The following is a 15,385-nucleotide window of genomic DNA, read 5'->3' as shown; positions in this document are numbered from 1 at the left end:
GTTTATGTCATTTCTTCAGATTGCAAATATATATAAATATATATATATAAATTGATTGAATTAAGAAAATCAGAAGAAATTAAGTACACATGATTACTTTTTGATTCTTAACGACAATAAATCAATTATAAAAATTATGACCGACATACATAATTATAAAGACACAATCCTGACTGACGAGTTTATGGGGTGCTACCCTTACTTTCTTAACAATAGAAAAATCAAGAAAACGAGAAGAAACTAACCACATGGATTGCAATTTGCAAACATATCAGCTTTGTTTCATTCTTAAGCAACACTTTTTTCAGGCAGATCTAAGGAATTTCCATTGGATTCCAAAATTTCTCATGCACAAAACTATGACTAGCTACCAACTGTATAAACTGATTCGTCACCCACATTTTTTATTCTATCCACCGCCTACTTTACCTCCTCAAACAACCTCTAGACATGCATGCATGTATTTATCTTCCGCTAAATTCTTCCCTCTCCCATTCCATGTAACGTAGCCCGCCCGCCACAAACGCAGCTCGTCGGCCGCCTGTCCCGACGCCTATAAATAATCATCTGCATTCCTCCATTTTCCACATCTCTATTCAGACCATAGTATACAATGGCTTTCTCTGCAAGAATTAACAATACTAGTAGTGTATGCAGTTTGCTAATTATTTGCCTATTCTTGCTTGCATTCGAGGCAAGAATGAGTTTAGCTTCAGGATTTGTTCAAACTAGAGGAACACATTTTGTGTTGGACAATTCTTTGTTTCTCTTCAATGGATTCAACGCTTACTGGATGATGCAAGTTGCTGCACAGCCGAGCCAAAGGTACAAAGTTTCAAATGTATTTCGTGAGGCTGCGGCTGCTGGTCTCACTGTTTGTCGAACATGGGCATTTAGTGATGGAGGCAAAAAATTAGCTCTTCAAATATCGACCGGTGTCTATGATGAAAACGTCTTTCAGGCGCTTGATTTTGTGGTCTCGGAGGCGTCTAAAAACAAGGTTCGCCTGATTCTTAGTTTGGTCAACAATTATCAAGATTTTGGTGGGAGACCTCAGTATGTGGATTGGGCTAGAAATGCCGGCATCCGAACTAGCACTGATGATGATTTCTACACCAATGTCGTTGTAAAGCAATACTACAAGAATCATGCAAAGGTACTTACTCTCACCAGCACATCTATAATCCTCCTAATTACATGGAAATGATTTTCCACAATGTCGTTTTCATTCTTCTTCAAAATTGCTAACTCCAATGAACGTTTATGTACTGCAGAAAGTACTTACCAGAATCAACACAATCACTGGAGTTGCTTATAAAGATGATCCAACAATCATGGCTTGGGAACTCATAAATGAACCTCGCTGCCAAGCAGACTACTCTGGCAACACCGTCAATGTATAATAAATCAATAACCTTTAGTAATTAACTTTGATATATATATATATATATATCAGGAGTGATCAGTTTTATTGATTATTCACTGTGATCTATGTAATGCAGGCTTGGGTGCAAGAGATGGCCTCGTATGTCAAATCCATTGACAACAAACACCTGCTGGAAATAGGCATGGAAGGGTTCTACGGAGACTCAATTACTGACAGGAAACAATACAATCCGGGCTACCAAGTCGGTACAGATTTCATTCGCAGCAATCTTATCAAGGAGATTGATTTCACAACTATTCATGCATATCCTGATGCCTGGTAAGCATACTATCTCCAACAAAGTTTCTGATTTGTCATGATTAAAGATCATGACTTTAGCCTCTGATTTCGTAACAGGCTATCGGGGCAGGATGATGATGCGCAGATGGCATTCATGCGAAGGTGGATGACAAGTCACTGGACGGATTCTAGGACCCTTCTGAAGAAACCAATGGTTTTCACTGAATTTGGCAAGTCGAGTAAAGATCCAGGTTTCAGCATAGCGTCAAGAGACTCATTCCTCAGTGCCATATATAGTAACATTTTTAGTCTCGCAAGAAGTGGAGGAATTGGAGGCGGCTTGGTTTGGCAACTTGTGGCTGAAGGAATGGAATCATACTCCGATGGATATGAAATTGATTTGTTTCAGACTCCATCAACAAGCTCTGTTATAAGCCAACAGTCACGACAAATGACAGCCCTCGAACACAAGATGAGCAGGCCATGAATGGTTCTTTCCGATATGTCCTTTATTATTATTGGTATAATTATTATTATTTCCTTTTCAAATTCAAAAGCGAAAGAGCTGTTTGAACACCACCTGATTAAATGATGCTTACATATCTCTGAAGGGAAAAGTGAAGATTATGTGTTTTAGTTTTGGTTTTGCTCGTGATGAGTTAAAAGATTATGTTTTTATTACTTCTGAATTTTAATGTTTGATTATCAGCCTTTGAGATACAACGAGTTGGATTGTGAACACTTTATTATGATTTATCAAATCAGGCGACAATTTCCCTTTCTCTTGGAAGAAATTTTTCATTTCTTTGGCTAAAGGATAAGCTTTACAACAAAGTATACAAATTTACCCTGAAGGCTAAAGCTCCCATGAACAAGGTATTCTAATTTACAACCAAGACTCTCTACATTAGAAAGTTGCAAATGTCCTTCAACTCGTGCCCTCGAAAAATTCTTCAACTTCATTTTAATGTCAGTCTGAAAACAACAAAAGAAAAAGAATCAGAAACATGTGCAACAATTAGTCTATACTTGTCTATTAAAGGTTGAGGGACTTTAAGCATATCATTGATTTGCCATGTGTGCTGACCTAAATAACCTCGTCCTCCTAAAACTTGTGTGGAACATCTAAAGTTTATGTAAAAAATTTAAACACTCTACTCAACACACAGGCTAAGATAATGTACCTTATCATCATTTAAAACCAAATTGCAACTTATATATCGATCCATTTCTCTCTCTCCCTCTTCTTCTATCTTAAAAAGTATTCTATGTTCCTGTGCAATTCCTCTGTCAATTTCTCCCATGTCTGAAAATAAGAAAAGCTGAAAAATCATTGTATTCCTCTTTATACACTTCAAAATCAAAGGTCAGCTATAATTTTTATAAAAGCTCCGCGTTCTCACTACTATAATTTGAAAGAACAAGTACATAAATTTTTTAAGCCGGTCGCTGATTTCTTCAAGCTCATACTTCGAACTACTTGAACCCGATCGACATGAAAACTGGTGCAAAAGGTTCACACTCCAAATCAGCGAGTGGACAAGGAAACTAGTGCAAGATCATCTTCACCGGCATTAAGTTGTTAACTGAAAGAACAAACAAGTGCAAAATCAGCAATTGAAGAGAAAAACATGCAATATAATGACATGCAATGACAACTTACATAAATAACATCTTCTCTCTAAGAACTATGCGAGAATTTAAAGGTTGAAATAGAAAATTCAAACATTCAATTGTTTCATATTGACTACTTAAGAAAGAGTGCAACTTTGACATCATATAAAACTACATGATAACCTATATATCTGTCTGTTCCTCTCTGCCATTTTTCTAGCCAAAAAAGCAACATTTGTCCTTATCGATTTCTTCTTTATCAAATTTTCCCATATTTAGAAATCAAGTAAAGTCGAAACCATTGCAATTTTCTCTATATTATTCAAACCCAAAAGTGTCTGATTTCTATGAAACCCTCATGTTCTCAACATTCTAATTTGGAAGCAATAGAATCACGAATTCTGAGACCGCTTTAAATAGACGGGCGGAAGACAGTTTGGAGTTGAGGCCTAAATGAGAAATAACTCTCCATTATTTTTGTTGGTTTATTCTTGGTTTGTTCATTATGTTTGGTTTTGTTCTCATGTTGCTTTCTAAAAACTTTTTGTTTGTCATACATTTAAGATTCTTGTACAAATTTTACAAAAACATCATATTTGTTCATATCATCGACATCTTAACTTTGCAGATGTATCTAAGTATTGGTGAAAATTCTATAGCATACAATCACAAATTAGTTCATTCGTGAACTAGAAAATAAAATATCATATACTAAATTGCACAACGGACCTAGATGCCAATCTCATTATTTGTTTCAAAAATACCGGTAAAAATTTCTTAAAAGAATTTTCAGCACATCTCGACAAGTTTCAGCTGAGTAATCATTTATCAAAAGAAAAGTTAATAATGTACTTTCTTGGAAATCTAAACAAATATGGCGATGATTGCTATTTGACCAGAAATAATAAACTTAATGCTTCTCAAAATGTTTCAAAAATTATTTCAAAGTCTGTAACTTTTATGAAAATAAAATTCAATAACAAATTTCACTTAAAGTCCAAATATCTGACTTTTCATGCTTTCATCCAAAAATAATTAAATGAATTCATTTATTTCTAATCAAAATATTTTGTTAATTAGTCTTCAATATTTGGAAGTGCACTCGAAGCTGATTTTGAAAACATGACTTTATTGTAAAACAGTTGACAAGAAAAATAAATTTTCAAGTAAAAGATAAAAACCGATTTTGAGAACATGAATTGATAGCAAAAAGACACTTGACAAGGAAAACTAATTTTTGAGTGGAAAAAAATTAATTTTCAATAATATTATTTAAAAATAAAAATTAAAAATTTCTTCAAACACTATTTAAAAGTTATAAAAACTAAGCGTTCCTCAAAAACCATTTATCAACTCATGAAATTTCAATACTCACAAAAGATTTACCAAGTCCTCTTGAAAAGGAATTTTAAATTGGCATCTAAACAACCGTTTGGCATTTTCGCATAGAATTAAATCCTCAAAGTTCACAAATAAAATAATTCATGATTGTATGATATAGATTTTTCAACAAATTTTTCTATGATATACCTACAAAAATAAAAGGCTAATAACATGAACCAATATGGATTTTGCAAATCCATACAAGAATGTCAAATGTATTAAAAACAAAAAATTTAAAGGCAAGCGCATGAAAAGAAAACCCAACACAATAAATGAACCAAGAATAAATTTACAAAAAGAGATGGGGGTTTATTCTCCAATTTAGGTCTCAACCCAATCCTTGCATCCTTCACATTTGGAGCAGCCTCAAAAATCCATAATTCTTTTCTTTCCAAATGAGAATGGTGATTGCGTGGCTTTTCTAAGAAATCAAAGGACCACTAAAATATTGGGTTCGAATTATACAAAGTGTAAAATCAATATGGAAGAAAAGTTGACAAAAAAGAATTAATAGGCGCACGGGTTACTTTTGAGTTAGATACTTGAAGGTAGGAATATGAAGATAAGTAGGCTACCATCAGGTTCTAAAATATCGTTAAAAAGCACACTTTATCGGCCAACATATGTTGAGCATTTAAATCCTACTTAACCTTTTGATTCCCATACAATCCTTATCGAGACGAGGTTATCTACTTTGCACGAAATTGGCAAACCAAATTCAAACTACTCACATGCTTCACTAGTAGAATTAAATGAATGCATGTTACACGTATAACTGAAAAATGATAAAACAAGTACGGTGTTTTATAGTTGCATGCTACATGTGTTGAGGCTAAAGAAAATCACATGGCGCCTCCACAATCAGTTCAAAAGGTCTAGTTTATTTTAATGGAACTAGCAAGAGATATTCGATATACGATGACCAACTGAAATAAATATGGGTTTTAGGGACCAATTAGTTGACCGCGTTGCTATGCATCAAACTTATAGTACAATGCTTTCAACAGATCCTACTAAATTACCAGTAACAACATTTCTCTAAGAGACTATAAATAATATGACATATATTCTTTGTATTAAGACAGAATTACGAAGGGACGAAAGAAAACAACACAGATACATCATTGTGGCACGCTCTAATTTAAAGGATTAAAATCAGATACTGCATAACCAAGACACCTTGCTAGATGGTACTTAAAAGAAAATATCATGTTGGTCCATTAAATGGTTTAGGAAGTTTCCTCACAGTTCCAAGAGAATATTAAGATACTTAAAATCAAGCTCCAATAAGAGTATGAGAGAGTGGATGGATGGCACTAAGATAGGTAAATTGATGGAAAACATAATGGTACTACTCCTAAAGTAGATGCATAGTCATAGATCTAAGTGAAGACATACATGGCTTCCCATTACTTTCAAGCAGTTGTCTTACTCTAAAATTGTGTAATTGACAACATCAATATCTTGCACGTATAGCTCCATACCTTAACAAGTGGAGCCAAAACGTTTCAGCACCAAAGTCCTACGTGAACCAAGGACCATAGGGAGCAATTTCTAGAAAACTTGAAAAGGTATCAATAACCTTTTACACAGATAGATAATCATTTCCAAAAAACCTTTTCTAAAAAGCTTGTAAATGTACATATGATTCTTTTACATTAATGCAGATAACTTTTTTCCAAAAAAAAGAAAATCAATTCCAATACAGCTTCGCATGCATTTATATTTTATAACTTCCAGCAAAGAACTTTTCTGAGACAGAACATGCATACATTTATATTATTGCTAACACTCCAAAATGAATCCAATCCAAAGCCTATAAGGCCCTCATGGCAGATTTGGAGAAACAAAGTGAATATGTCATTAAACTCGTCACAATCTGATAAAAGGAATTGCATTTAACACAAGCATTGCTCAAGGAACATGCAAAAGACTAACATATTCACCAAAGGAATGCCAATAATCTCATGGATTCCAGTCTAAAACCCAGTAGGAATCTCTGGTGAAAGCATTCAAAAGCGATTAAATTACATTATAAGATGGGAAAAGACCACCAAATCAGACCAAAAAAGAAAACAATATAAAGACCAGATATATGTATCGCTAAAGCAAAATGATAGAAGAATAACTACAAATATACAACGAATTTAGAAGACACACGGGATGCAAGTGGAATAAGCCGAGTTACGTCTGTTTTAAGAAAGAAGCCTCGAAGATGTGAATACCAATAACAGATAAACATGACCAGTTTATTAGTTTAGAAAAAAATATATTAATATCCGTTGAGAAGAAACACAAAGAATCAGTAATGTGAGAGCAGAAAAGACAGAGTGTGAATTTTCTCCTCCTTTTGATCTTCATGCCATAACTAATGATAGGTAAACAAGAAAAATTCATACCAAGTACTTTATAGCAACCAAAATCACAACATCACCACCATAGAATATAATCAAATGAAAAAACAACCATACCCAAAGGAAAGAGACCTGAGAATCTCCAATGATGGGAGCCTTCTTGACTATTCTCCCAACCAGTCTTGAACCAACATCAACTTCTTCACTGGTATTCTTGCATTTAAATCCCGCACCCTTGTCCTCGTAGTAGTAATTCACAGCATACAACAGAACCCATGTAGTAGTTGAATTTCAAGAAACTTGAAATAATTAACCTAGAACCTCCAAAAAGGATAGGGCAAAAAAAGAGTAAGACCGTGTAATTCAATAATTTGATGATCTTCAAGAAGTACTCATATCAAATCTACCATCAGACAGAAAAATTAATGTAACCAAGATACGTTTAATTTCACAATGCAAGAATCCTAAATCAAGAAACTTTAAAAAACAAAAAACAGAAAGAAAACATTTGCTTTGAGTTGATGACTTTCAAGAGGTTTCTACCTAAACAAAGAAGAAACCGAGGCTGGAGGCGGAGGAATGCGGCAGCCTGAGATGATGAGAAGGTTAGAATAGAACAAATAAATTTTGTTTTTCCTTGTTATTTTTCTATTTCATTTTGAGCGAATGTTCCATATTTTATAGTGTGTTAGTGTGTGTTTGCATTTCGCAACGGTTACAAAATGTCCACTTTTGCAACCCTATTTTAATTTCAATTGGGTCGGGCCGATATTCTCTTTTAAACTAAGGTTCAATAACAAACAAATATCGGGCCTTAATGGATAAAATGAATTCGCCATTATTTGGGCCTCCGATTATTATTTGGCATTTGTACAATTACATCTATATTTTTTATAATTGTAAGTATAAGTACACTTTCTATTCATGGGTGAAAATTGATATAAATTCCTCTAAAGTATAATATATTAATACTTTTTTTAAAAAGATGTATCCATAATTTTATAAATAACAGAAGGTATTAATATATTTGAATTTAATTTCAATAGATGTTAATATAATTCACCCACATATATAGAAACAAAAAATATTTATTTTGGTAATCGAACAAAAAAAAATCCCCATATATAGAATTCATAATTATGTTATTCTCTATTACTTTGAACTTATGAAATATTATTACCACTAATATTATTGATTGATTCTATACTTATCATATCACGTTTTACATTTCTCCATTAATTTCTGTAAATATAATTAGAATTATTACAATTTTTATTATTTAAAATATACACCACTCAAAATTTATGATTTTTATATTGAGTATAGAATCTGTATAAAGTTCATAAATTTATAATTTTTATTTTTTTTGCATAACTGATAAAAAAAATGACATAAAATTTGCATGTGTTGTTATATATATTTAATATTTTAAAAAGTTAATTATTAGTATAAATTTAAAATATTACATTGAACATATATATATTGTTGATATGTACGATTTTAGCACAGGTTCAAAGCCTTTGGATCTTGATATGAGATTTGGACGAATTGAGTGAAATGTTTTGAGAAAGAGGACCTGCAAAACAACACGTTAGCACTTTGATGGTTAAGTTAGTCCTAAATTTAAGAATAAATAATTATAGAAGTAAATTATGACGAAAAATTATGAGAGAAATAAGAGTTTCATAAGCAAGAGTATGAATCAAAATAGTAGAGTAACAGCAAGAGAATTTCTTGAGTGTGAAAAGACTACTTGCCGAGGAGTACCTCCCCTATTTATAGAGGAGGAGTTCTTCTGTAACAAGAGTTTTGTTGAGGGTTTCCCGCGTACATGGCGAGGAACGTGGGATATGCCCTTTTCTCCTATGAGTGTTTGAAAATACATAAAAAGATGTAAAAAATAATAATGTAAATGAGGGCTTAGGATGGGAGCCTCAGGAGGTCCCTTTAGTGCTGGAAGCCTGCGTGATCTCTGGAAGGACTTACTCCTAAGCAATTTTTATGCCTTATTGGGAAGACAGACTTTAGAAGGGGCCACTAAAATAGTGAGAATCTCTCGAGTGTTTATTCCTATAGTAAGAAAATATCCGTACCCTTACTGGGGTATATTTTCATATTGTACTCTTATTGAGTTATATTGTTAATCTTTTATTAAATAAAACTTCTCCAAAATAACAAGCTTTAACTAATTATTTTTATTTTACTATTGAATTTTTGAATACTATTATTTTTATTTTCATATTAATTGGCTGATTCAAAATTATGAAATGTAATTATTGGTGAATACGAAATACAAAATTTTAATTTTGGAAAATATATTATATTGAGTAGTATCAATTAAATTTAAAAAGTGAATTAGAAATAATACAAGTAAATAATTTCTTTATCAATTTGTTTTGAAAATGTAATTGTATAATACTATTGTTTTGATGACATAAACATAAATAATATCACATATATTTTATGACTAACTATAATAAAGAATTTTCTTTTCTTTTATTTGTTTTTGGTTAGCAGTGTTTTCTCCATATGGTGAATAGAGTTTCAAAGTGTTCCAATTGTAAGTAGAGTAGTGGTAGAAGTATATAAAAATAAATTCCCAACAAACAGTCAATTTGAGTTTCAATAATGTACAATTTTTCACAAAGTACCAAACACACTTGATTCTTATTTACTATAAAGATGGTCGCTGATTTCTTCAAGCTCATACTTCGAACTACTTGAACCCGATCAACATGAAAACTAGTGCAAAAGGGTCACACTCCAAATCAGTGAGTGGACATAAAACCTAGTGCAAGATCATCTTCACCGGCATTAAATTGTTAACTGAAAGAACAAACAAGTGCAGAATCAACAATTAAAGAGAAAAACATGCAACAACAACTTACATAAATAACATCTTCTCTCTAAGAACTATGCAAGAATTTAAAGGTTGAAATAGAAAATTCAAACACTCAACTGTTTCATATTGGCTACTTAAAACTATTCCTTTTTGCCATTATTCTGGCCAAACAAGCGAAATTTGTCCTTATCAATTTCTTCTTTATCAAATTTTTTCATATTTAGAAATCAAGTACAGTTGAAACCATTGCAATTTTCTTTGTATAATTCAAACCCAAAAGTGTCTGATTTCTATGAAACTCTCACGTTCTCAACATTCTAATTTGGAAGCAATAGAATCACGAATTTTGAGACTGCTTTAAATATGACAGATGCAAGACAGTTTGGAGTTGAGGCCTAAATGAGAAATATGTTGGTTTATTCTCAGTTTGATCATTATGCATCTTGTTTTCTAAAATCTTTTTGTTTGTCATACATTTAAGATTCTTGTACAAATTTTACAAAAACACCATATTTGTTCATATCATCGACTCTTAACTTTGCAGGTGTATCTAAGTATCGGTGAAAATTCTATGGCATACAATCAGAAAGTAGTTAATTCGTGAACTTAAAACATAAAATATCATATACTAAATTGCACAACGGTCCTAGATGCCAATCTCATTTTCGTTTTAAAATTACTGGTAAAATTTTTTTAAAAGAATTTTCAACACATCTTGACAAGTTTTAGCTGAGTAATCATTTATTGAAAGAAAAGTTAATAATGTACTTTATTGGAAATCTAAACAAATATGGCGATGATTGCTATTTGACTAGAAATAATAAACTGAATGCTTCTCAAAATATTTCAAAAATTGTTTCAAAGTCTGTAACTTTTATGAAAATAAAATTCAATAACAAACTTTACTTAAAGTTCAAACATATGACTTTTCATGCTTTCATCCAGAAACAATTAAATGAATTCATTTATTGCTAATCAAAGTATTTTATTAATTAGTCTTCAATATTTATAAGTCCACTCCAAGCTGATTCTGAAAATATGAGTTTATTGTAAAATACTTGACAAGAAAAATAAATTTTTGAGTAAAAGATAAAAATCGATTTTGAGAACATGAATTGATAACAGAAGAACACTTGACAAGGAAAACTTATCTTTGAGTGGACAAAGCCAATTTTCAATAATATTATTTAAAAATAAAAATTAAAAAGTTCTTCAAACACTATTTAAGTTACAAAAACTATGTGTTCCTCAAAAACCATTTATCAACTCATGAAATTTCAATCCTCACAAAAGATTTACCAAGTCCTCTGGAAAAGAAATTTTAAACTGGCATCTAGACAACCATTTGGTATTTTAGCATAGAATTAAATCCTCAAAGTTGACAAATAAATTAACTCATGATTGTATGAAATAGATTTTTTAACAAATTTTTCTATGATACACCTGCAAAAATAAGAGGCTAATAACATGAACCAATATCGATTTTGCAAATCCATACAAGAATGTCAAGTGTATTAAAAATAAAAAATTAAAAGGCAAGCGCATGAAAAGAAAATCCAACACAATAAATGAACCAAGAATAATTTTACGAAAAGAGAGGAGGGTTTATTCTCCAATTTAGGTCTCTACCCTATCCTTGCATCCTTCACATTTGGAGCAGCCTAAAAAATCCATAATTCGTTTATTTCCAAACGAGAATGGTGATTGCGTGGCTTTTCAATGAAATCAAAGCACTAAAATATTGCTTCGAATTATATGAAGTTTAAAATCAATGGTTCAACGTTCTTAATTTCAAAATATGGAAGAAAATTTGACAAAAAAGAATTAATAGGGGCACCGGTTACTTTTGAGTTAGAAACTTGAAGAGAGGAATATGAAGATAAGTAGGCTAGCATTAGGTTCTAAAATGTCGTCAAAAAGCACACTTTAGCAGCCAACACATATTGAGCTTTTAACTCCTACTTAACCTTTTGATTCCCACACAATCCTTATCGAGACAAGGTTATCTTCTTTTCACGAAATTGGGAAACCAAATTTAAACTACTCACATACTTCACTTGTAAAATCAAATGAATGCATGTTACACGTATAACTGAAAAATGATATATCAAGTACGGTGTTTTATAGTTGCATGCTACATGTGTTGAGGCTAAAAAAAATCACATGGCGCCTCCATAATCAGTTCAAATGGTCCAGTTTATTTTAATGGAACTAGCAAGAGATATTCGATATACGATGACCAACTGAAATAAATATAGGTTTTAGGGACCAATTAGTTGACCGCGTTGCTATGCGTCAAACTTGTAGTACAGTGCTTTCAACAGATCCTTCTAAATTACCAGTAACAACACTTCTCTAAGAGACTATAAATAATAGGACAGATATCCTTTGCATTAAGATAGAATTATGAAGGCACGAAAGAAAACAACATAGATGCATCATTGTGGCATTCTCTAATTTAAAGGCATAAAATCAGATATTGCATAACCAAGACACCTTGCTACATGGTACATAAGGGAAAATATCATGTTGGTCCATTAAATGGTTTAGGAAGTTTCCTCATAGTCCCAAGAAAATAATAAGATACTTAAAATCAAGCTCAAATAAGAGTACAAGAGAGTGGACGGACGACACTTAGATTTCAGTGAATCACGTATACACATTAAAGAGAGGAGATGGGCAAATTGATGGAAAACATAATCTTGTTGCTCCTAAAGTGCACGCACAATCACAGATCTAAGTGAAGACATACATGGAGTTCCCATTACTTTCAAGCAGTTGTCTTACTCTAAAATTGTGTAAATGACAACAACAGTATCTTGCACTTATAGCTCCATACCTTAACAAGTGGAGCCAAAACGTTTCAGTACCAAAGTCCTACGTGAACCAAGGACCATAGGCAGCAATTTCCAGAAAACTTGAAAAGGTATCACTAACCTTTTACACAGATAGATAATCATTTCCAAAAAAACCTTTTCTAAAAAGCTTGTAAATGTACATATGATTCTTTTACATTAATGCAGATAACTTTTTTCCAAAAAAAGAAAATCAATTCCAATACAGCTTCGCATGCATTTATATTTTATAACTTCCAGCAAAGAACTTTTCTGAAACAGAACATGCATACATTTATATTATTGCTAACACTCCAAAATGAATCCAATCCAAAGCATATAAGGCCCTCATGGCAGATTTGGAGAAACAATGTGACTATGTCATTAAACTCATCACAATCTGATAAAAGGAATTGCATTTAACACAAGCATGGCTCAAGGAACATGCAAAAGACTAACATATTCACCAAAGGAATGCCAATAATCTCATGGATTCCAGTCTAAAAGCCAGTAGGAATATCTTGTGAAAGCATTGAAAAGCGATTAAATTACATTGTAAGATGGGAAAAGACCACCAATCAGACCCAAAAAGAAAACAATATAAAGACCAGATATATGTATCACTAAAGCAAAATGATAGAAGAATAACTAGAAATATACAATGAATTGAAGACACACGGGATGCAAGTGGAATAAGAAGAGTTACGTCTTTTTTAAGAAAGAAGCCTCAAAGATGTGAATACCAATATCAGATAAAAGTGACCAGTTTATTAGTTCAAAAAAAATATATTCATACCCGTTGAGAAGAAACACAAAGAATCAGTGATGTGAGAGCAGAAAAGAAGAGTGTGAATTTTCTCCTCCTTTTTATCTTCCTGCCATAATTGATAATAGGTAAACAAGAAAAATTCGTACCAAGTATTTTAGAGCAACCAAAATCACAACATCACCATAGAATATAATCAAATGAAAAAACAACCATATCCAAAGGAAAGAGCCCTGAGAATCTCGAATGATGGGAGTGTTCTTGGCTATTCTCCTCACAAGTTTTGAACCAACATCAATGTCTCCACTGGCATTCTTGCATTTAAATCCTGCACCCTTGTCCTCATAATAGTAATCCATAGCATACAAGAGAACCCATGTAGTAGTTGAATTTCAAGAAACTTGAAATAATTAACCCAAAACCTCAAAAAGGAGAGGGTGAAAAAAGAGTAAGACCGTGTAATTCAAGAATTCGATGATCTTCAAGAAGTACCCATATCAAATCTTCCGTCGGACAAAGAAATTCCTTTAACCAAGATACATTTAATTTCACAATGCAAGAACCCTAAATTAAGAAACTTTTTTTTTTTAAAAAAAAAAAGAAAGAAAATACTTGCTTTGAGTTGATGACTTTCAGGAGGTCCCTACCTAAACAAAGAAGAAAATGGGGCTGGAGGCGGGGGGCTGGAGGCGAAGGAATGCTGCATCCTGAGATGATGAGAACGTTAGAATAGAACAAATAAATTTTGTTTTTCCTTGTTATTTTTCTATTTCATTTTCAGCGAATGTTCCATATTTATAGTGTGTGTTTGCATTTCACAACGATAACAAAATGTCCACTTTTACAACCCTATTTTACTTTCAATTGGGCCGGGCTGAGTACTCTCTTTTAAATTAATGTTCAATAACAAACAAATATTGGACCTTAATGGAAAAATGAGTTTGCCATTATTTGGGCCTCCGATTATTATTTGGCATTTGTACAATTAGACTTATATTTTTTTAGGTTATAATTGTAATTATAAGTACACTTTCTATTGAATGGTGAAAATTTATATAAATTCCTCTAAAGTATGATATATTAACACTTTTTTAAAAAGATGTATCCGTAATTTTATAAATAACAAAAGGTATTAATTTATTTGAACTTAATTTCAATATATGTTAATATAATTCACCCACATATATAAAAACAAAAGAGATTTATTTTGGTAATTGAACAAAAAAAAGATGCCCATATATAGAAGTCATAATTATGTTATTCTCCACTACTTTGAACTTATGAAATATTATTACCACTAATATTATTGATTGATTCGATACTTATCATATCACGTTTTATATTTCTCAATTGATTTATGTAATTATAATCAGAATTATTATAATTTTTTTTATTTGAAATAAACACTACTCAAAATTTATAACTTTTATATTGAGTATAGAATCTGTATAAAGTCCATAAATTTACAATTTGTTATAATTTCTAACATAATTGGTAAAAAAATTTACATGAAATTTGCTTGTGTTGTTATATATTTAATATTTTAAAAAAGTTAATTATCAATATAAATTTAAAATATTACATTGAACATATATATACTGTTGATACGTAGAATTTTAGCACAAGTCCAAGGCCTCTGGATCTGGGCGAATTGATAGAAATCTTCTAAGAAAGAGGACCTGCAAAACAACATATTAGTACTCCGATGCTTAAGTTAGTATCAAATTTAAGAATAAATAATTATAGAAGTAAATTATGAAAAGAAATTATGGGAGAAACAAGAGTTTCGTAAGCAAGATTATGGAGCAAAATAGCAGAGTAGCAGCAAGAGAATTTCTTGAGTGTGAAAAGACTGCTTGTCGAGGGATACCTCCCCTATTTATATAGGAGTTCTTTTTTAACAGGAGTTTTGCTGAGGGCTACCTG

General features: G+C 31.8%; 1 protein-coding gene and 1 long non-coding RNA gene across 4 annotated transcripts; one reads left to right on the top strand and one right to left on the bottom strand.

Annotated features, from left to right (window-relative positions):
- Nucleotides 341-2,347, top strand: LOC105171191 (mannan endo-1,4-beta-mannosidase 5-like). The gene is made up of 4 exons (XM_011092223.2): nucleotides 341-1,156; nucleotides 1,275-1,397; nucleotides 1,503-1,705; nucleotides 1,784-2,347. Exons 1-4 carry the CDS (start codon nucleotides 614-616, stop codon nucleotides 2,151-2,153), a joined length of 1,239 nt encoding a protein of 412 aa, XP_011090525.1. The 5' UTR covers nucleotides 341-613; the 3' UTR covers nucleotides 2,154-2,347.
- Nucleotides 2,161-8,673, bottom strand: LOC105171192. Of its 3 annotated transcripts, XR_002287749.1 has the most exons (5): nucleotides 8,514-8,673; nucleotides 7,561-7,606; nucleotides 7,135-7,331; nucleotides 2,851-3,252; nucleotides 2,161-2,641 (listed from the first exon to the last, which is right to left on the bottom strand). It is a non-coding gene; the product is annotated as an uncharacterized LOC105171192 (long non-coding RNA). The 3 variants fall into 3 exon arrangements; XR_848553.2 differs by lacking the exon at nucleotides 8,514-8,673 and having other exon boundaries at nucleotides 7,135-7,338; nucleotides 7,561-7,791; XR_848552.2 differs by lacking the exon at nucleotides 8,514-8,673 and having other exon boundaries at nucleotides 7,561-7,716.

The sequence above is a fragment of the Sesamum indicum genome, linkage group LG9 (genome assembly GCF_000512975.1).
Source record: "Sesamum indicum cultivar Zhongzhi No. 13 linkage group LG9, S_indicum_v1.0, whole genome shotgun sequence".
NCBI classification, from domain to species: Eukaryota; Viridiplantae; Streptophyta; class Magnoliopsida; order Lamiales; family Pedaliaceae; genus Sesamum; species Sesamum indicum.
This window is presented reverse-complemented; position numbering and strand designations above follow the sequence as displayed.